General features: G+C 41.6%; 1 protein-coding gene across 8 annotated transcripts in view; it reads left to right on the top strand.

The window, feature by feature from the left end:
• The window catches only part of LOC135538943 (regulatory-associated protein of mTOR-like), a 172,203-nt gene that overhangs the window by 70,908 nt on the left and 77,179 nt on the right, over window positions 1-24,116 (top strand). For all 8 annotated transcript variants that reach the window (XR_010455515.1, XR_010455512.1, XM_064964850.1 and 5 more), the window contains exon 7: window positions 3,792-3,967. Coding sequence is in view for 6 of the 8 variants with exons in the window: in XM_064964850.1 (XP_064820922.1) it covers window positions 3,792-3,967 (176 nt within the window). In the remaining 2 variants the exon portion in view is untranslated. The remainder of the gene's footprint in view (window positions 1-3,791; window positions 3,968-24,116) is intronic.

Genomic DNA, 24,116 nt, shown 5'->3' with positions numbered 1-24,116 from the left:
TATGCAAAAGGAATTTATGCTCTGTTTGGAGTGGGTCCTTTTTAGTGGGTCAGTTTAAGGCCAATGTCTTCAGTCAGTTTGTATTGAAAATGTTGTTTTTCTGGGTCACGGCACAGAACAGTTGGGGTTACTACTGTTTTAGACCACACTGCTTTCAGCTTCATAGTCCTCTGTGTTAGTACTAGGCCAAGTTAAATAATAGCGGAAGGCAAAATGGCTCCACTTTACACCTTGGTGCACCTCTCCCCCGCCTGCACAGCAACAGGAAGAGAGGAATGGGGGGAGTGATGGAGAACGAGAGAGTTGGAGGACGGGGATGGAAAGATGAATGGTTGTTGAGAGGGAGAGGAAAGGGAGAGAGGGATAGATGAAAGAGGAATATTGAAATAGGATGAGGAGGGAGGTAGGGAAAGAGAAGAAGGAGAGAGGTGGAGGGAGGGAGGGAGGGAGGGAGGTAGGTAGTTCCGGAAGATTATTAAAGATGCATGATAGTACCCAGGCAGGGAGTCCCTGTGCTCTCCACCTCCTCTCCATCCCTGTTTCCGCTGCAGCAGAGTGCAAGTAGAGGGTGGCCCTAGTTCACGCCCACGCCTTCTCACACGCACACAACCCATATATGCATGTATTCATAAACACACACGGACAGACTTGATCCCACTAGGGGCCTTTAAAAAAATATATATATATATTTTTTTCCTGGGAAATAGGGGGAGTGGTGCGGAAGGACGGGGAGGTGTTCTCTGTCTCACTCGCGCGCACGCACGCAACCAACCAACCATCAGTCAGGGGTGTGGTGTCTGAGTGCTCTGTTATGAGCAGTCCGCTTCCTGCTAAATATTTCAGAACTTACTGTATGGAGTCAGCAATATGATGCTCACTGCATTGACTGTGTGTCCGTGCTCTGTCTTTTTGGCGGAAGGAGTCTGATTGTTGTGCATTTGTCTGTTGGTATATCTGTTCTCGGCCACTGCACACTCCTGTGTCTCTGTGCATGTGTGTATTGTAAAGGCTGTGTTTTGAATGTGTTTGTTGACTCCTTGCTGTGTGTGTGTGTATACACCCCGCTCCCCATACAGTACAATTAGTTCTGTGAATTAGTGTCAGCAAAAAAAAATCACATACCCAGTGTGATGAAAATAAAATCCTTCCATGCTGATTGTAATGCAAATTTCTGAGATTATGATATGATAATATGTTAATTACCAAAAAGCAGCCTGGTTTAGGCAGTAATGTGGTATTTACCATAAGGTGTATTGTATCACAATAACAACATTGTTTCGCCATCGTTGATCCATCATCATGTGTTATGGACTAGTTCAAATATACATGTTGCGTTGGTTAGTGTAACATTCCCCATTTCATCATTAAGAAGTGGCAGAGAAGATGTAATCGTACGAGACACGGACATGCACAGTGTACAAGCACACACGTCACTATTAACTCAGACAGGTTTGAGCAGAGCTGCAGGTTTAATAGTGGTATTTATGAAAAGCAATGAAGACACACATGGATCTCACACCGAGATGTTGGCTTGCTGCAGGTCCTGCATTTAGTTTCCTTTCTCTGGAGTCTCCTCATTATAACAAGCTACAATTAGAGAGGAGGGCTCTATATCCATAAGGGGTTTCACTGTGGTTCTACTGATTAGAAGTGACTTATTCCCGGTGTGTTTCTAGAGCTGGGAGGACTCATGCTGTCTCATCATGTACTGTTGAGGTTGTTTGTTGTTTCAGTGTATCTGTTGTTTAGGTGGAGTGGCTATTCTGCCCATGGCTCTGTTGCACCCTAAACTGAGAGGTGTAATTGTACAACACATTGAAACACACACACACACACATACTTTTCATGCCTCTGTTGATTTCAATTGAAAGTTTTGGAATGTTGTATTTGCTCCTCACCAAGTGGAAAAATATGGAGAAAATGCTGGTCTGTCTGGTTGCATTTCAGTGTGTGTGTGTGTACCAGCTAGCCCTTAGTAAAATATGACCAGCCTTCCATCATCTGCACTCTGCCCTAAGTGGCGTTAATAAGCCTAGGTTTACCATGCCTTGCATCAGATGTTGAGGAGTTGACTGTGGGGAGAATTGAGCTATTTTCACCTCACAATTCCCAGATTGTGTGTGCTGTGTGTGACACTTGTCTTAGAGTGCATGTGTGTACGTGTGTGTGCATCCCACGTTCCCTTTTCTCCCTATAGACTAAGGAGATGTGAGGACAGAGAGCAGAGGTTCTGTGTCTGATCGACTGGGCATGTGTCCCTGGTCTACTGCACTGTATGTAAGTGTTTGGGTTGACACTTTGGAGAAGATCTTTCAATTCCTCCCTGCACAGCAGTTATAGCCAGCTTGACAGGGATTATTTTTTTAAACAGGAAGTGGTTTTAACACTTAAAGCAGAATTTCCCTCTTCTCTCATTGATGGGATGGTACTAGGAGTGGTAGGTAAATCTCAGTCTCCTGGGTGCAATGAAGAGTCCCACTCTTCAACACGCGGTACCATCCATCTACCGTGATGCTTGCTATCATAACGCTAGACAAATTGCTTTAAATTGTACTGCACCCTTCCATCATATGCATCAGCTATGCTATCAGTACAAAATGACCCCCAAGGGCCAGATCAAATCTCCAGATCCTTGCCTGAAACTCGGACGTACTTCACGTATTGCAAGTCATTGGGAGATTTAGGCTGCACCAGAACTGTAGAATTATGGCAGAACTCACATTTTGAAGCTCAAAAGTACAAGTGCTTCAGTCATAAGTCTGTGAAGTATTTATAAGCATAGGGAGTCCATGGTACACAGCCTTGGATAAGGAGGGGAAGGGAGCGCTCCGAGGTCATCAAATGAAATGTGGAGCTCATCTTCGCAAGCTGCCTAGAGGCAGGCTGACATTAAACCAGGTCTGGGTGGATCTATACACCCAGACAGGAGGAGACGCGCGTGCATGTACACACATGCACTCAGACATAAACACCTGTGCATTCCACACACACTCAGTGTCTCTCACATCTTTGTATTCATGGCATTGTGCAGGCGGTCCATTTCCCCAGAATGATAATATCACATTAGCCAATATCTGCTCCGGAGGCTGTTTGTTCAGAGCACACTGTCGAACACGTCCGCCGCCCTGAACTTCAAAAGCTCTCTTCCACATCTCATTACCGCATGATAGCAGAAGTTTAGAGCAGTGAGAGAATCCAATGACCTAAAGGTTTTCACTCCCTTTCTCTGACCTGCACGCCCCTCTGGCCTGTTATCGGTCTCCTCTTTTCTGTCGGTTCTGTTCTTGTTCTTTTATCTGGTCCTCTTTCTCTTGCTCGGCGTTACCATCTTGGTTGGTTTTCTCTTCTTCTGTCATCTTGTTCTTTGTCGACTGTTATTTCTCTTTCCTTTCACCTCTCTTTTCTCTCTGGCTTTACTTACATTTGAGTCATTTAGCGGACGCTCTTATCCGGAGCGACTTAGTTAGCACGTCCATCTTAAGATGGCTTGGTGGGACGGCCACATGTCATAGTACATTTCTCCTCAATAAAGTAGCTTACTATCAGCAATGTCAGAGCCAGTAAGGGGGAAACAGTCAAGTGCGAGAGTTCAGTATTACATATTTTTTCTCTTATTCCCTGGTGTTCTCTGTCTATACCTTATTTATTTTTGAATAAAAACGTATTTCATTCAGACGGGGATAGCATGACATCTGTGTGTCCGTCTGCAGCTTATCTGTTAGACCTGTCTCTGTATAGCCTGTCCCTCTATTAGCCTTGTCTCCAATCCAAGTCTTTTTGTCCTCTTCCAGGTGGCAGCCATTAACCCTAACCACCCCCTGGCCCAGATGCCTCTACCCCCCTCCATGAAGAACTGTATCCAGCTGGCTGCCTGCGAGGCCTCGGAGCTATTGCCCATGAACCCTGACCTCCCCGCTGACCTCTTCACCTCCTGCCTCACCACGCCCATCAAGATCGCCCTGCGCTGGTAAGAGCCACAGTGGACCAGCCAAAAGATGGATCACTCCAACTTAAAACTCCTTATTCTCAGACACCCTGTCTAAATGGCGTACTTTCCTTGTTCAATTATATCCAAGGGTATTGATATTAGTACGCCAAATGAAAACGATTTAGATATCCACATATTTCCACATAAGTATGGTCATTAGTAGTGTTAGGGTCAAATTTTTCAGAGTAAATAACTCACGGACACTAGAGAAGCTTAACCAAGTTGAATTCTTCTCAAAGGGTCGACACGGCTGTATTCAGACAAAAGACATGGCTTCCCCCGTGGTGGTATTCATACCCCAGTCTCCTCCGTATCTCTAAACATTGCATCCTTCTTACTAAGCAGGGAACTAAGTGATATGAGCCTTCAACGGTTTCTCCCCTTATCAGTACTGTCACATGCGATTTGTTTTCCCTGCACTCATCACATTCCAAGCGTATTGTCTTACTTCAGAGAACCATTAACTTCTCACTCCTTTATGTACTATGCATCTGATCCATCATGTCTTTAATTTCTCAATGTTAAGAGTTTACCCAGAATCCAACCGTTGACATCCCTGCTCTCTAAAGCGTTGATGCGTTATTAGTTTTGAACGTATTTGAACATGCTGTACTTTGGGGGAACACATCGGCATAGCCTTCATTTGACATACTAATATAATTGGATATCATTCCATGTTCCCTAGTGTTGTTTTTTTCGGCCTCTAGTGCTGTCTGTCTCTGTGGTACAGCCGATTTAGCATGTAGATCACACTGAGGGAGGTCTTGCTTACCAACCAAAGGTGATTTCAACAATATAGTATGGTGTTTGCCAGCTCTACTGGGTTGATGTCTGGCAGAGAGGTGATTCAACTGGGACGCGAGCACAGGAATCCTCTTGGAAAAGGGTCACGGTCAGTTTATAAAGGGGAGAAAATGGACATTGAATTAGGCGGTCACCAGTGTTCAACTTCATGGCGTGGGTTTTTTCCTAATGAACATGACTCTGGCATTGCGGTGTTCTCTGTAGTGTGTTTCTCTGTTACTCATGAGTGGAGACCTCAGACGTTTCTATCTATCCAACCATCAGTATGTTTTCTGTGTGTGTGTGTGTGATTTCCTGTGTGATTGCCCAGTTTCATATTCACAATGGGATTAGGCCACGGACCCAAATCTATCCAATCTGTGGATATTAAACGTGATGCTTCACAAGCCGGAACATCTCTCTCCTCTATCCTCAATTTCACTGTCTATCAATTCAATTCAAAGGGCTTTATTGGCATGGCAAACATATGTTTACATTGCCAACGCAAGTGAAATGGCTAATTAACCAAAATGAAATAAACGATAAATGAACATTACACTCACTGAAGTTCCAAAGGAATAGACATCTCGAATGTCATATTATGGATATATACAGTGTTGGAACGATGTGCAAATTAGAGGTCGACAGATTATGATTTTTCAACACCGATACCGATTTATAGAGGACCAAAAAAATCCCACGCCGATTAATTGGCCGATTATTCTTTAATTAAAAAAAAATAGATATTTGTAATGATGACAATTACAACTATACTGAATGAACACTTATTTTAATATAATACATAAATAAAATCAATTTTGTCCCAAATAAATAATGAAACCTGTTCAATTTGGTTTAAACAATGCAAAAATACAGTGTTGGAGAAGAAAGTCAAAGTGCAACATGTACCATGTAAAAAAGCTAACGTTTAAGTTCCTTGCTCAGAACATGAGAACATATTGTAACGACCCTTGGTTTTTTACACGCGGATATCGACTCTGCCGCACCAGCATGTTTTTGCGGCACAGTCGATAGCACGCTGGACTTCAGGCTTAGAAGGTCGAGGGTTCGAGACCTGCTCCCTGCTGTTTCATTACAATTTGAAAGCTGGTGGTACCTTTTAACATCGGTCTTCAATATTCCCAGTTAAGAAGTTTTAGGTTGTAGTTATTATAGGACAATTTTTCTCTCTACCATTTGTAATTCATATACCTTTGACTATTGGATGTTCTTATCGGCACTATGCCAGCCTAATCTCGGGAGTTGATAGACTTTTTATTTATTTATTTCACCTTTATTTAACCAGGCTTGAAGTCATAAACAGCACAATGCTTGAAGCACAGCGAGGAGCTGCTGGCAAATGCAGGAAAGTGCAGAAGGGGCATAAGACCGATCTGGGGGTGCCTATATAGGGTGTGGCTAGAGTTTGTTTGGGGAGTTGTTGACTGGTTGCTGATGTAACTGTTGGTGCTGTGGTCTGGGTGTAGGTCCTCTTGCTGTGGATCATCTTGGTGCAGGTCCTCCCGGGGAGAGTGTCTTGCTGGTCTGGGTGTAGGTCCTCTTGGTGTGGATCCTCTTGGTGCAGGTCCTCCCGGTCTGGGTGGGGTGTCAGTTTTTTGGTTGCTCCTGTGTGAGGTGCTGGGGCTGTGGTTGAGGGTGATGTCCTTCAGGGTCCTGGCAAAGGTGGGGACTGCTGCCTTGTAGAGGTGGACCTGGTCATAAAGGCTGTTCAAGTCCAAGGTGGAGTGGTGAGCCAGGTAAAACTTGGTTTTGAGGCACAGGCCCAGAAAATGCTTGCGTTCACCCGTTGTATGGTGGCAGGGCAAAATAATTTTCCTGGTAGCGGGGTGGCGATAACCACTTGTGCATTGGGGAAAGTGGAAAATACTTTTCTAATTACTCTGAGTGCTGTGGCCACCCTTTCCTGCTTTGACTCTGTTTGTTTGTGCCTGTCTCTATTATAATGTGGCTGGGTTACCCTAGTTGGTCCTCTGACAGCAACTCCAGGGCTTGCAGACTGTTCAGAGACCAGATTTTAGCCACTTGGTGTTTTGGGGAAAGTTTCCTCATCATTGACACAAATGGGAAATACATTTTAGAGCACACTCTTTGCCTTTTGTGTGTCCACAGTTGGTGTGGGAGTGTTGTCAGGAGAGATATCTGGTGTGCTGACAGGGGGGATGCCAAAAGGGGGTAGTCTGCTGGGTTGGTGGATCCTGCCCTGTCTGTCCTGCTGTGGTCAATGTCTGAAGTGGACTGTTCTGTTGGCTTCTTCGGGGGGGTAGGGGCTAGCTCTCATGACTGGTTGTTTGTCGCACCTCTGCTTTCCCACCTCCTCCTCCAGTGCTGTGCCATGTGTTCCCCTCTCTCCTCCTTCGGGTCTCTCACCTCAGACCGGAGTGCAGCCAGCTCTCTCACATAGCAGTCCATCTCCACCTTTAGCCCTCTGGGTACTGTAGGGGGGTGGTGTTGTGCTGGTCTAATTTGCGTGTCTGTGCTGTAGAGTATGTGGACTGGCTCTCTCCCTGAGTGCCACCATGTCTCTCTCCAGCTCAGTGAGTGTATCCCTCTGTGATGGAGGAGCATGCCGTTGTGGGACCTGTGTGTTATGTGCTGGGGGGGTACAGTGTGACTATCCTTGTCTGCAGGACAGTTTGAAGAGGTGTGATCAAACTCGCTCGAGGTGGGTGGAGACGTCACCCAGAGAAAGCTTCTCCTGCCGTGCTCTCACTGATTCAGTCCTTTTGGAAATGTATGACGCCGCCCTGCAACACCACTGTTCCATTCTTGTACAGGTTGACAGAGGGTGTCTCAGTCTCAGGGTCCTCATTTTCCACTATTCTGATGTTCCACCCTCTGCCAATACCCTCTCTCTTAAAAGCAGGGTAGTGTGCTCTTACAGCTGTGTGCCATGCCCAGGGATGGTCTGTGTGGAAGATGAGATTGCTTACGTTCAGTCTCTGGATTGTCCATGAGGAGCTTTTCTTTCTCTTTCCGTGCCTTGTCATTTTTAATATCGAAGGGGTACTGTACTGTGGTGACCTGCACAGAGGGAAGCCATGGAGCAGGGGCCTCTGCATTTGGGTGGGAGAAACTCTGCTGGATGAAAGCTCTCTCGGAGTGGCAACATGCAGGCCAGGCCCTTTCATGTCAGGTTTAATGTCTTTGAATACCATAACTTCAATTAGTAGACCAGGCATTTATTTGCTTCATCAGCGATCACAACCAGCGTTTATTAGAGCCTGTCCTGTCTTTTTCCTTTCTTTTTTTCCTCTCCCCACCTCGCAGTCTCGCCCTCTTCTGATCCACCTCGCAGTCTCGCCCTCTTCTGATCCACCTCGCAGTCTCGCCCTCTTCTGATCCACCTCGCAGTCTCGCCCTTGAACTTTGACTTTTTGACTTGCCATCCTCGCACTCATTTTGGATCAATTCCAAAATGCCTGGCTGTTGCCACGCTGGAATTTTGCTCTATGAATTAGGTTGTGCTATGGCTTGCGACGTTGACAGATAAAAATAATAAAGTTTAATGCACATGACCATGGGAATATCAGAGCTGTGTCCATGGTAATCTCATAAACAATTCATTTAGACCCAGTGTTTATTTGAAGCAAGCGTTTGTTTGCTGAAAAGGGACTGTCTGCTTGTTCGGGCAAGTAAAAAAAAAAATGTCAGACAAGAAAATATAGATTTAAGTTGTTGGAATTGACAAAATCACCCAGAAATTACTATCAAATAATGAGGCTACTCCAATCAGAATTGGATCAGTGTCCTCCGGAAGCAATTTGTTGCAGGCTGTCCTCCCAATCTCTGCAGAACACATCTGAGTGTAATTATTGTAGGTCTGCATAGACAGTCTTTCAACCATGCATTTGCCAAATGCGTTTTTGAGATCAAAGCTACACTAGCCGCGAGTGCACATTTGTTGATATTTGTTGCTAGTTAGTGAGTTATTTGCCTAGTCATAGCAAATTCTTTGGGCAGCAATAAATCCTGTAAGACATGGTGTGTGCATCACCTGCGTTTGTCAGTGGGCTTTTACCGGGCGAGGGTGGGGGAGTGAGATTTGTGCTGCTTGTAAAACAATGATAGACTGTAGTATATCTACATAACCAGCCAAACTACACAATGTTTTAAATTCGCTAGCTAACTATTTGTCAGTGTGTATTAATGTATTAAAATAACTTGCCACAGGCACTCGTGTATAACCGCAAATGGCCAACACGCAGGTCATACGGGTTCATAGTTGATGAAACCAATGCTGCGTACTCTGGTTGAAAACCCCTACGTCTCTCATGCGCTCAAAATTAGTTAGGATTGTCCTCTGTTCAATACTGGCCATGTAATAATGAAAAAGTAAAACAAATATTCTTAGAATGGCCTTATTGACAAGTAACTCCTATGCTGCCAAGATCTCCCCTGAACACTGAATATTTTAAGCTTACAAATAGATTAACATCTTAGCTACCTCGCCTTCCTTAGCCATTTGATCACTGATTCATGGAGGGAATTATTTAAGCTAGAATTTGGGGGGTGCACAAGTGATTTGAGCTTTCTGTCCAACTTGTCCGAAAGATAAATGGCTAAAAAAGTTCATGTCAAGCCCTCAAATGGAACTGGAGTTCCTCGATCCAGAATGGCTGTCACAATGGCCGATTGATAGAATTAATTGTTCTTATGTTAGTTGCCGTTCTCCATTTGACTCCTTAGAAATGACAAGGTCATGCCAGTTTGAAGTTTTTCAGAGTAGACATTGTATTTGCAAAGCACTGTTCGCCAAATTCTAACATCATAAATGCTTTAGCAGGTTGCGAGCCCTTTGGAAATATCGTTGACAGATGACGCTGAGATATGAAGGTGAGGAGGATGGGCAAACTTCAAGATGTACTCATAGGACATTTTAAAAAGTAGTTGTTTTCGTCATAAATACCATGGATTTCAATTTTCCCCTTTCTCTATTCTATTTCTACTGAAGGTCAACATAATACTTACGCTGCATCCCAAATGGCACCATATTCCCTATATAGTAGACTACTTTAGACCAGAGCCCTATGGGGGCCCTAGTTTGACCTTCAGTATTAATGAGGTCTATGTAGTGTCATAAATATTAATGACTTTTAAAATAGCAATTTCTGGACAATCAGGAATAGATTGGTACTGAAAACCACTGCAGAATTTGATCTCTTATCCTGTGAACAACAATACCCAGCACACCCGCTCTCTTTATGCCCTAGTGTTGTAGTTTGAGAGGATATGCATCTTAGCGTTTGGCACTGTTCTGGGTACAAACAGGGCCAATTCTAGTACAAATCGAAGGTATTGGCAAGAACTCGTCAAGGTCTCAGATGTGTACGTGCACATGACGTACAGACACATGTCACTCATGGTTTTTCTATCAAAGGATGAAGTATTGGCTAATGGGTACTTCAAATGGCAGTTTATGAGGAAAGTGAGTATCCGTTTTCTTTTTCAACTATCTTTTCATGCTCCAGAGATCCGTTATAGTGGGATGCATTGGTGTACAATATTACCATTGGGGAAGGACATTTTATAGGCAGAGAAGAGGATGAGAAGGGGATGAGTAAGTTCTGAGGGAGAAGAGGGTTAAAATAAGGAAAGGTGAAGGAGGATTGTTATTCTTGAGGAACTCAGCATGCTTATCCATAGCCGATAGAAGTAGGGGTGCTGAGGGTGTGTGTGTAAAATACATATAGATATTTTTTTTCCAACTCAGTGCGCTTGGCCTTTATTACTTGTGTATGAGCGGAAAATAAATACTTGTCAGCAGGTCGGGGAGAAAACCTTCCAGTGGCCATTTGCTTATCAGTTAGTTGGGAGCATCATATGGCCTCGTGTGACTGTAGCTCCATCTTCCAAGTACACTGCTGTTCTGCTGCTCCTTGGCAGGTCACTGCCTCAATCTCCTGGAACGTTGGTGCTTCCGACCACACTCCTCATGCCAACCCTGCCACCTGGGCATCGTGTGTGTTTTCACTAAGGAAGGTCTCACATACACGCACTTGAACAAACATAAGCAAGTGCACACACACACACACACACACGTGCACATATACACAGGCATGCACTTATGTGTGTGCATGCATGTGCAGGGTTCAACGTTAAACATTTCTCACTGGCACAGTTGGCATGCTTTCTCTATATTCAGCTGTTAATAGGCTATATTTGGTTATTATAATATACAGTCGTGGCAAAACGTTTTGAGAATGACACAAATATTAATTTTCATAAAGTCTGCTGCCTCAGTTGGTATGATAGCAATTTGCATATACTCCAGAATGTTATGAAGAGTGATCAGATGAATTGCAATTAATTGCCAAGTCCCTCTTTGCCATGCAAATGAACTGATTCCCCCAAAAACATTTCCACTGCATTTCAGCCCTGCCGCAAAAGGACCAGCTGACATGTTAGTGATTCTCTCGTTAACACAGATGTGAGTGTTGACGAGGACAAGGCTGGAGATCACTGTCATGCTGATTGAGTTCGAATAACAGACTGGAAGCTTCAAACGGAGGGTGGTGCTTGGAATCATTGTTCTTCCTCTGTCAACCATGGTTACCTGCAAAGAAACACGTGCCGTCATCATTGCTTTGCACAAAAAGTGCTTCACAGGCAAGGATATTGCTGCCAGTAAGATTGCACCTAAATCAACCATTTATTGGATCATCAAAGAACTTCAAGGAGAGCGGTTCAATTGTTGTGAAGAAGGCTTCAGGGCGCCCAAGAAAGTCCAGCAACCGCCAGGACGTCTCCTAAAGTTGATTCAGCTGCGGGATTGGGACACCACCAGTACAGAACTTGCTCAGGAATGGCAGCAGGCAGGTGTGAGTGCATCTGCACGCACAGTGAGGCGAAGACTTTTGGAGGATGGCCTGGTGTCAAGAAGGGCAGCAAAGAAGCCACTTCTCTCCAGGAAAAACATCAGGGACAGACTGATATTCTGAAAAAAGGTACAGGGATTGGACTGCTGAGTACTGGGAAAAAGTCATTTTCTCTGAATCCCCTTTCCGATTGTTTGGGGCATTCGGAAAAGAAGCTTGTCAGGAGAAGACAAGGTGAGCGCTACCATCAGTTCTGTGTCATGCCAACAGTAAAGCATCCTGAGACCATTCATGTGTGGGGTTGCTTCTCAGCCAAGAGAGTGGGCTCACTCACAATTTTGCCTAAGAACACAGCCATGAATAAAGAACGCTACCAGCACATCCTCAGAGAGCAACTTCTCCTGCCATAAGGCAAACGTGTTAATGAACCTTTTGTGACTCCCAAACCCACATGCGGAAGCGTAATCATCGCCTGAAACTAATTAGCATAACGCAACGGACATAAATATCCCTAGAAAATTTTCCTATTCATGAAAATCACAAATTAAATATATTGAGACATAGCTTAGCCTTTTGTTAATCACCCTGTCATCTCAGATTTTCAAAATCTGCTTTACAGCCAACGCTAGACAAGCATTTGTGTAAGTTTATCTATAGCCTAGCATAGCATTATGCCTTGCTAGCAGCAGGCAACCTTGTCACGGAAATCAGAAAAGCAATCAAATTAAATCGTTTACCTTTGATGAACTTTGATGTTTTCACTCACGAGACTCCCAGGTAGATAGCCAAAGTTCATTTTCCCCAAAAGTATTATTTTTGTAGGCGAAACAGCTCCGTTTGTTCTTCACGTTTTGGCTGAGAAATCGCCCGGAAATTGCGGTAACCACAACGCCGAAAAATATTCCAAATTAGCTCCATGATATCGACAGAAACATGGCAAACGTTGTTTAGAATCCATCCTCAAGGTGTTTTTCTACTATCTATTCGATAATATATCCGTCGGGAAAATTAGTTTTTCTCTAGGACCGATTGGAGTAATGGCTACCTCTGTATTTTACGCGAGAATCTCTCTCGGAGCCACCATGTGACCACTTACGCAATGTGGCCGCCTGCGGCTATTCTTCAACAGAAAAGCGTAAAACTACGTCACAATGCTGTAGACCCCTTTGGGAATATGTAGAAAGCGTAAGCTTGTTGATGGTACATTCACAGCCAAATAGGGAGTCATTGGAACGCAGTGCTTTCAAAACCTGGGGCACTTCCGGATTGAATTTTTCTCAGGCTTTCGCTTGCAACATCAGTTCTGTTATACTCACAGACAATATCTTTACAGTTTTGCAAACGTTAGTGTTTTCTATCGAAAGCTGTCAATTATATGCATATTCTCGCATCTTTTCCTGACAAAATATCCCGTTTTAAAACGGGAACGTTTTTTTCTCTCCAAAAATGATAATACTGCCCCTAGAGTTCCAAGGGTTAACTAAGTGGCTCGGGGAACAAAACATCGATATTTTGGGTCCACAGCCAGGAAACTACCCAGATATTAATCCCATTGAGAACTTGTGGTCAATCCTCAAGAGTTGGGTGGACAAACAAAAACCCACATTCTGTCAAACTCCAAGCATTGATTATGGAAGAATGGGCTGCCATCAGTCAGGATGTGGCTCAGAAGTTAATTGACAGCATGTCAGGGCGGATTGCAGAAGTCTTGAATAAGAAGGGTCAACACTGCAAATATTGATTCTTTGCATCAACTTCATGTAATTGTCAATAAAAGCCTTTGACACCTATGAAATTAAAAAATCTAAACACACTGAAGCAGCAAACTTTGAAAATTAACACTTGTCGTTCTCACCTTTGGCCATGACTGTACAACTGACAGGCTCATTCTGTTCAGGACAACCCAGGGTAAAACGCATGTCATCCTTGTAACTAAATCAAGCATAGCGATCATACATGTTGATACTGTAAATGACACGAGTTTTCACATATAGAAATATGCAGTGCACATTTGGTGTGTGATTTGCTTGCATGACATATAGGAATGTTACAAATTTAAAATGTTGCTTACTGTTTAAACTGCCATTTAATTAAAATAAATAAAATCAGTTCCATTCAAACAATGAGAAAAATATAACGTCAACTCACAATGCATAAGAATGCGGCTTCTGAAGCTGGACCATCACTAGGCAACCAGAACTGTCAATGAAATTATCTCTGAGCTGTCTGTATGCTGCCTGCGAGTGCAGATCACACACTCCTAAAAAAGTACTTTTGAATGTGTTAAATAACGTGACTTGCCAAGACATTTAGTAGAAAACACATCTTCCACTAGGAAACGACTCCTAAGATTAAGTATTTTTTAAACCGAGTGGACTTAGTTGCCGAACTACAAACATTTGTATCTTTCATAGCAAGCTTGCGAGGGACGGAGAGAGAGGGAGGGGCACAGTATAGGCAGGTCGGCCACCAGGCAGACTGAGTCAGAACCATGCACTAGGCCTGTCTATCAGCAATCAAAAGCTGTATCTCGCTACAGAATGCTGTTTTTTTTTACATTTCTCGGCTTGCAATGTCTTGCGACTTCGGTAAGATAAGGCATATCATCAATGAATAGGCTAGGATATTCTATATGCAAGACTGAATCCTGAACACATCACTCGTGACGATGAAGAGCAAGCTGCAATGTGATTTTTAATTTATTAAAAAGTATATTTCAAGTGAATATAGTTTTATGATCCAATTTCCTTTAAAGGTTAAAGGTTTTAATATTTAAACGTTCACACCCCTAATGACATCAAAGCGGTATTTATTCACTTCCTCAACATATCTTTCAGAACAGATCAACTTCTCTCCAGGAACTTTTCTGCCATTTACAGTGCATTCGGAAAGTATTCAGACCCCTTGACCTTTTCCACATTTTGTTACAGCCTTATTCTAAAGTTGCTTGTTTTTTCCCCCCTGATCAATCTATATACTACCCCATTATAGAAATGTTGGAAATGTATACAAAATAAATAGAAATTGCTCTGACATGCCCTCTAGTAGAGAAGGTAAGAACGGTGGAAAATGCAGTCAGAGAATAATAATAATTATGTCAAGAAAAAGTGTCTTTGTTTTCATAAGAAATGTGACTGTGTGTAAATGATAACACATTCACGCAGGAAATTAAGAAATGTATAAATATTTTGGAAGTAAATGCTGGAATTAAAGAATTAACTATGCAAATGAGAAAAAGCTGTGTGCATTAAGGAAATAGATACCTGTCTCTCATGAGCGCCTGCTTTGGTCAGTGATTTAAGCAAACAAACGCCCAGGCTATTAATTGAAGTTTTGCGGTATATGTCATAGCAATTCTATTACAAATTGAAAGTTTTGGCAAGAACTCTGCAAGGTCTCACACATGCTGTACAGACAGGCGTTTATCGCTCGCATATATTTTTTTCTAAGGATGAGGTATAGGCTAATTTTGTAAGTCGCTCTGGATAAGAGCGTCTGCTAAATGACTTAAATGTAATGTAAATGGGTACTTCAAATGTCCGTTTCTGATCAAAAGTGTAAGATTGGAGGAGCCATTTCCTTTTCAACTATCTTTTCATGCTCAGGTCTCCCAAGTGGTGCAGCGGTCTAAGGCACTGCATCTCAGTGCAAAAGGTGTCACTGCAGTCCCTAGTTCGAATCCAGGCTGCATCACATCCGGCTGTGATTGGGAGTCCCGTAGGGCGGCGCACAATTGGCCCAGCATTGTCCGGGTTTGGCCAGGGTTGGCCGTCATTGTAAATAACATTTTGTTCTTAACTGACTTGCCTAGTTAAATAAAGATTAAATAAAAAAATATTTGTAATAGTGGGATGCATTGGTGTATAATATTACCATTGGGGAACAAGGACATTAATTGGCATATCATTCCAGAAAACTAGCCATACTCATTCTTTGGTTGAGACATTAAACTGTATTCGAAGTGGTCACTATACAGCTCTTGGTATTTGTTGCAAGTATATTGTGTCTTATGTAAATTTCAAACCCAACATGTTATATTATCATGGCCACCTCATCCTTATTTGCCAATTGGCTCATTGGGCCACTACTTATCTGATGAAAGATAAATGTTGATATTTCTACAGCCTAGTCTCAAATTGCTTAAGGATTTGATCGTCTTATAGTAAAGGTATTAGATGGGTCATAACAAAGAATGATTTCCAATGCTAGAAATATCCATTATCAGTTCTGTCTCGAATTTAGTGAACTCTGCCTCTTTCTCTCTCTTTCTCCATTCCATGCTGAAAGAGGCATATGCTTCTCCCCTTAGCTATTTGCATTTAGCGTCGCAGTGAGAGAAAAAAGATGCGAAAGCTCACTAAGACAGGCTTACCTCGGCTTCCAAACCTGCATAAAATGCACCGAGGGAAGATGATGAAAGATAAGGATGAGATAGTGAGTACGAATATAGAGGGAGAGAGATTCCTTGCTCACCAGAGCAGAAAATCATTACTGATAGAGCACTGTCTTCAAGGGATTTCCCCCATGTTCAGATATAGGGTGGTTATGGTAATGGAGGGGGAAAGGAGAAGAGCAGAGATGGTGAGAGGAAAGGATGGAACAAGAGGGGATGGAAAGGAGGGAAGGAGAGAGGAAATGAGGAGAGGAGAAGAAAGATCTGATGAGCTTGGGGAGAAGAGGGTTAAATAAGGAAAGGAAATGAGGATAGTGATTCTTGAGGGACTCAGCATGCTTATCAGATGGTTAGGAGCCAGTCATGGCCTTGTGTGACAATGAGGAGCTGAAAAGCACCATCTTCCTGCTGAATCTTTAAGCAAGACTCCTGTTCTGCTGCCAACTCCTTGACAGGTGACTGCCTCAATATCATGCCACTTGGGCATTGTGTTTTTTTTTTTTCTAAGGAAGCTAAGTTCTCACACATGCAAACACACACACACACACACACACACACACACACACACACACACACACACACACACACACACACACACACACACACACACACACACATAACAGAAAAAGAAAGTGTGTGTGTGTGAGAGAGAGAGCCCTTCCCTCCTGGAAACTGAGACAGCCTTTCCTGTCACCTCTAGTAGCTTCTTGTCATTATCTATGATGTTGTGAGTGACAGTACATCTTCAAAAGGCACATCGCTGATCAATTATGAATGAAAATGTGTCAGCAAAGTAACTCATTCTCTCTGTCCTCACATCTTCTTTGTCAATAGGGGGAAGGAGGAAACATGGGAGGAGGGTGTAACACACACGGAGTATAATGTAAATTTAGCTGTTGTCCCGTCTCTGCGGTGACTTCACAGTGGGGAAGCAAAGCATTGTGTAACCTCACATGTTCAATCAATCAAGTGTATTTCGCAGAGACTGCTTCTCCGATGTCGTGGTGACGTTGGCTAGATAAGCACAGAAACTCCTCGTCGGGTCTAACGGTCGTCTCACGCTGAACTGCGCATGTGCAGGCTGTCAAATCAGTCACTCCTTTGAAATGAAGTTGTGCCTTCCTTAGCCTACCTTTTAGGAGTGTGAAGATTTTCAGACAGAAATATGGACGATCAATATTTATTTCTATGGAATGTAGTAAACTATAGCCTAATCATATTTAGGAAGTACATTTCCTTGGAAAGATAACTGCCCCGTGCTTCTCCGCCCGTGCATAGGCTATTGCCTACTTTATTAAATTGAGACCACACACACACCTGATCTCGCAGGTGTGTGTGTGGAAGCAGCAAGAATGATGACAACATTTGCTACATTTTGAAAGAGGATACAGCCAACACTACATGACCAAAAGTATATGGACACCTGCTTGTCGAACATCTCATTCCAAAATCATGGGCATTAATATGGAGTTGGTCCCCCCCCCTTTGCTGCTATATAAGTTTATCTATATTTCTATGCATAACACTTTAATTTTCATCAACATTTATAATGAGTATTTCTGTGAATTAATGTGGCTCTCTGCAATATCACTCCATGTTTTGGAACAACTGAACATAACATGCCAATGTAAAATAAGATTTTTGGATATAAATATGAACTTTACCAAACAAAACATGCATGTATTGTGTAACATGGAAAATGGTGATTCATTTTTGGCTGGAAAAATGGGCTGGGTTTTTCTGTGAGTTGGTGACCTAGCATAATCATTTGTGGAGCTTTCGCTGTAAAGCATTTTTGAAATCCGACACTGTGGCTGGATTAACGAGAATTGTATCTTTAAAATGGTGCCTAATACTTGTATATTTGAATTATGAGATTTCTGATTTTGTATTTGGCGCCCTGCAATTTCATTGGCTGTTGGCGAGGGGTTCCGCTCGACAGGTTAACAAACTATAGTTTTGGCAAGTCGGTTAGGACATCTACTTTGTGCATGACATGTCATTCTTCCAACAATTGTTTACAGACAGATTATTTAACTTATAATTCACTGTATAACAATTCCAGTGGGTCAGAAGTTTACATACACCAAGTTGACTGGAAACTTGGAAAATTCCAGAAAATTATGTCATGAAGCTTCGGATAGGCTAATTGACATAATTTCAGTCAATTGGAGGTGCGCCTGTGGATGTATTTCAAGGCCTACCATCAAACTCAGTGCCTCTTTGCTTGACATCATGGGAAAATCATAAGAAATCAGCCCAAGACGTCAGAAAAAAATTGTAGATCTCTACAATTCTGGTTCATCCTTGGGAGCAATTTCCAAACGCCTGAAGGTACCACGTTCATCTGTACAAACAATAGTACGCAAGTATAAACACCATGGGACCGCGCAGCCGTCATACTGCTCAGGAAGGAAACACATTTTGTCTCCTAGTGATGAACATACTTTGGTGCAAAAAGTGCAAATAAATTCCAGAACAGCAGCAAAGGACCTTGTGAAGATGCTGGAGGAAACAGGTTCAAAAGTATTTATATCTACAGTAAAACGAGTCCTATATCGACATAACTTGGCCGCTCAGCAAAGAAGAAGCCACTGCTCCAAAACCGCCATAAAAAAACCAGAGTACGGTTTGCAACTGCACATGGGGACAAAGATCGTACTTTTTGGAGAAATGTCCTCTGGTCTGATGAAACAAAAATAAAACTGTTTGGCCAAAATGACCATCGTTATGTTTGGAAGAAAAAGGGGGAGGCTTGCAAGCTGAAGAACACCATCCCAACCGTGAAGCACGGGGGTGGCAGCATCATGTTGTGTGGGTGCTTTGCTGCAGGAGGGACTGGTGCACCTCACAAAATAGATGGCAACATGAGGGTGGGAAATTGGATGTATTGAAACAACATCTCAAGACATCAGTCAGGAAGTTAAAGCTTGGTCACAAATGGGTCTTCCAAATGGACAATGACCCCAAAGTTGTGGCAAAATGGCTTAAGGACAACAAATTGAAGTTATTGGAGTGGCCATCACAAAGCCCTGACCTGAATCCGATAGGAAATGTGCGGGCAGAACTGAAAGTGTGCGAACAAGGAGATCTACAAACCTGACTCAGTTACACCAGCTCTGTCAGGAGGAATGGTCCCAAATTCACCCAACTTATTGTGGGAAGCTTGTGGAAGGCAACCTGAAACGTTTGACTGAAGTTATACAATTTAAAGGCAATGCTAACAAATACTAATTGAGAGTATGTCAACTTCTGACCCACTGGGAATGTGATGAAAGAAATAAAAGCTGAAATAAATTATTCTGACAATATACATTCTTTAAAAAAAGTGATGATCCTAACTGACAGGGAATTGTTATGAGGATTAAATGTCAGGAATTGTGAAAGACTTAGTTTAAATGTACTTGGCTAATGTGCATGTAAACTTCCGACTTCAGATGTATGTGTGTGTGTCTCGTATGTATGTCAAAGACGTATAAAGTTGTTAAAGTAGCAATAATTAAAACGTTAATTACAACGCCCGGAAAGCTTTTTTTTTTTTTTTTCATACAATGTGATTTTCTGGATTTTTGTTTTAGATTCCGTGTCTCAGTTGAAGTGTACCTATGATAAAAATGTCAGACCACCACATGCTTTGTAAGTAGGAAACACTGCTGATTTTGCAGGTTATCAAATACTTAGTAGTTTTAACTTGCATAGTTTAACTTGCACATGAGGTATTTAATTCACATAGGATTAAATCAGCATGGAAAATTCCCAACAAAGCATTCATTAATAAACATTCCATAAACATTGTGCAAAAAACTGTAGTTTTGCTAAAGGTCAGCACGAAACACTGGATATCTTTCTCAGTTATATTGCAATGCTTTGATACACCCTTCATTTTTTTCTGGAGTGGAGGAAGCAAGTGGTTGATTCGGTGTTTGAGATTGAGGCTCAAGGGATTACTCTAGTTCTGGAGTCCAGGACTCAGATGGTTGCTCCAGCTCTGGAGGTGCAGGTTCATGTTGTACTTGTGGAAGTTGTTCAGGGTGCTGCTCTAGAGTTTCCTTCAGTGGATACTGGAGGTAAGTTATCACCACGTTCATTTGTTTGATTTTTTCCACGGCGCCGCCTCTGATTTAATCCAAATGTTTCCCTTTTTTTCAGCATCAGTGTGTCATTGTATGGATCGGTGGATGACGGGGAATGACCTTCTCTAACTATTACATTTTCGTTTTTAAGCTATGACACTGGCACAGAATAGGATTCCCATCCATTAAATGTTATAAGTAGTCTCTTAATAGTAGGCTATACAATGATAATACTTCATCAAAGTATAAAAGTTAAATCAACTCACTCCCTCTGCCTTTCTCAAACATGTTTTGTTACTTTTTCATTGCTTATGTTAATAATGATGACATTACTATTATTTGTGCCTGCGGCAACACTTTGCGTTGCATTATTACACAATTATTACATGCTAGTTAATGTTGTAATTACGCATTGCTTCACAAACTGGTGAATTTCTATTCAATGCAGGTAGACAAATGCAATGTCAAGATATACAAAATAGCTATATAAAATGCCCATCAGACTACTTCAATTCAAACTTGTACAGTCTCGATTTTTATAAAGTGCCCCAGCTATTAACTAATATAATTCATAATCCATTTTTAATCCATAATTGTGTAATTATATGAACTAATATAATCCATCAGTTATACCTTAACTGCAGTGCAATAAAACATTAACTACAGTGTATTGTACAACTTAATGTTATGTGTTATTCACCCAGCTTTATTTCCTATTATATCCTATTCTGTTGCTGACAGTAACTTGAAACCATGAAAACAATACCTCGCTTTTCTTCTGGATTGTCTTTCCTCCATAGCAACTGGATCTGCGTTAATGTTTTGTTTGTGCCGTGCAGCCCTCTCCTTATTAGACAACCGCATCTACAGTATAAAGATAATGTACCTTGAAATACCTTAAAATGCCATAAAATAGTTTTAAAAGGATAATATTGTATTCATACAAGTAAATTTGAATTGCATGATTAAATGTTGTAAACTAGTGAAAACATGGGATAACAAAGCTACTGTCCTTCAGCATAACGGGTGACATTGTGGTATAACAACTTTTGTTGTGCTGAAGGAAAAAAACGTGATATGGATTTCATACGTAAACATATTTAACTGGCAGTTCCTCGGCCACCTATATAAAGTAACCTTGACCTATGAAGATTATCCTTTTCATATTTAATATAGATTTTTATATATAACATTTATATATAACATTAAAAGTGTTTTCTGTGTTGTTCGAACAGGCATTTTTGTTACAAAGTTTACGAGAGGGTGAAAAGGTGAAATCATCAAATATTTTAGAGATTACCATCATGTGATATTCTTTTTACCTTTGTTATACTGAATGACATTGATGAAGCGCAGAAGTCCTGAAAAAAGTTATTCAAGTTATTAAATAATTTGTAGATACAGTATGTCGCCCAGTCTATATATTGTTGCAAACACTAACACAATCTTGCCATTTGTTTTCATTTATATTTTTAAATCACTTTCGTCAATAGAATTTTTCCCCGAACAGTTACATTGAAGGACATTTTAACACTTTAAAGCTCAATAACTCCCTTAATTTAATAGTTTGCAACACAAATATTTCTGGGTAAAAAGAAGGGAAAGAGTTGAATGATTTAGTATTATATCTATGCATATCTTTTTATGTTAAATGAATGGCCTTCGGACACCAAATTTACTTTCAGTGTAAACCGTAATGACAAAAACCAGATATAAAGTATGTCAAAGATAATGGACCTATATATTTTAAAATAATATCATCTTTGAGAACTACCAATTACCAAAATAAAAGCTAGACAGTCAGGGAGAATTGAACATTCACCAAACAATGAATTTAGCGGTGTTAGTTTTATGTTTGAGCAAAATTCATAGAATTGCAGGAAATGTACTTGGGAGAGAGCTGCAATATTTAACTTCGGGCGACCCAACCAAATTTACATAGAAATGCGTGTTATAGATCATCATTCTCATTGAAAGCAAGTCCAAGAATGGGTAGATCTATGTGCACTATATCTATACTTCCAATTTGTAAGTGACATTTTTGGGTTTTACTTTCGGTTTTGTACGCCAGCCTCAAACAGCTGAAAGAAAATGCAATATTTTTGGTTATGGAAAATATATTTCAGTGGTTTATTAGTAACGCAATGATTATCTGCACTATACATGCTTTTTTTGTCACGTAAACTTGAATGAGGTGAACCATTTGAAGTTTTGCAACCAGGAAATGGCGGTGCAATCTCTGCATAGTTTCTAACAGCTATCATTCAAATACCATACAGCGCTCTGAATCATGTTACAGGGCTATAAATCATATAGCATGTTACAGTACAGTCACTGCGTTCCAATTTAGGTGCTTATCAATTACAAAATCTGTATTTATTTTTTTACCCATATACAGGAAAAAGCTTACCCCTTTTCATCTCCTGCTAAAGTAGTAGTGTTGTAGTTTGAGGGGATATTTGGGTATGTTTTAGTTTTTTCTCTTAGTGTTTGGCATTGTTCGGAGTTCAGACAGTGACAATTCTTGCACAGTTCTAGTGTTAATCGATAGTATTGGCAAGGTCTATCACGCGCACACATGACGTACAGACATGTCAGTCTCACGTTTTTTTCTATCAATGGTGTAATATAGCTAATGGGTACGTCAAATCGCAGTTTCTGAGGCTAAGTGAGACTGGAGTAGATGTTTCCTTTGTCAAATTTTTTTTTCATGGTCAAAGGATCCATTATAGTGAATGCGACGCATTGGCGTACAATAATACCATTGGGGTAGGAAGACATTTGATAGGCATATAATTCACATTTCTTTGCAATTTTCATTCTTTGGTTAAGACATTAAATTGGGGTCTCAGTGGTACGTTTTCCTTTTTCCTTTCATTATACATCTCTTGGCTTTTGGTGCAAGTATATTCTCTTGGATAAATTTCAAACCCAACGTCTAATATTATCATGGTCACCTAATCATTTGTTCCTAATTGGCTCGTTTGACTTAACTTATTTTTTTAAATGAAGGTTAATGATGAAGTAATATAACAGTAGATAATATTTCTACAGCCAAGTCTCAAATTGCTTAAAGATTTTATAGTCTTATAGTAAAGGTATTAGATGGGTCATAACAAAGAATGATTTCCAATGCTAGAAATATCCATTATCATCCCTGTCTCGAGACTGCAGTGAACTCTGCCACTATCTCGCTCGCTCTCCCCCTTCCATGCTGAAAGAGACATGTGCTTCTCTCCTTAGCTAATCGCATTCAGCCCTGCAGGCTCACTAAGATGTGATGGCTTACCTCGGATTCCAAACCTGCAACACAAAAAAAGCACAGAGGGAAGAGAATGAGAGGGAGGTGAGAAAACGAATATAGGAAGAGTGAGAGAGGCAGAAAGAGGGTTTCCTTGCTCACTCGAGCAGAAAATCATCTCTGATAGAGCACTGTCTTCAAGGGATTTCCCCGATGTTCAGATAGAGGGTGGCTATGGTAATGGAGGGGGAAAGGAGAAGAGAGGATGGAACAAGAGAGGGATAAAAAGAAAGGGAGAGGGATGGAGAGAGGAAATGAGGAGAGAAGAAGAAAGATTTGATGAGCTTGGAAAGAAGGGGAGAAGAGGGTTAAATAAGGAATGGAAATGACGATAGTGATTCTTGAGGGACTCAGCATACGTATCAGATAGTTAGGAGCCAGCCTCGTGTGACTGTGAGGAGCTGAGAAGCACCATATTCCTGAATCTTTAATCAGGAATCCTGTTCTGCTGCCAACACCTTGACAGGTGACTGCCTCAATATCCTGGAACTTTGGTGCTTCCGCACACTCTACTCATGCCAACCCCACCCCTGGAGCATTGTGTGTGTGTTTTAGCTTAGGAAGCTAAGGTCTCACTCTCACCAAGCACACACCGACATACTCAGTCACACACACAAATAACAGGAAAAGAAAGCACAAAAATGTGTGTGTGTGCACGAGACCTTAGCTTCCCTCTTGAAAACTTGGGACAGCCTTTCCAGTAACCTCAAGTATCTTCTCATTATCTATGATGCTTTGCATG

The sequence above is a fragment of the Oncorhynchus masou genome, chromosome 5 (genome assembly GCF_036934945.1).
Source record: "Oncorhynchus masou masou isolate Uvic2021 chromosome 5, UVic_Omas_1.1, whole genome shotgun sequence".
NCBI lineage: Eukaryota > Metazoa > Chordata > Actinopteri > Salmoniformes > Salmonidae > Oncorhynchus > Oncorhynchus masou.
This window is presented reverse-complemented; position numbering and strand designations above follow the sequence as displayed.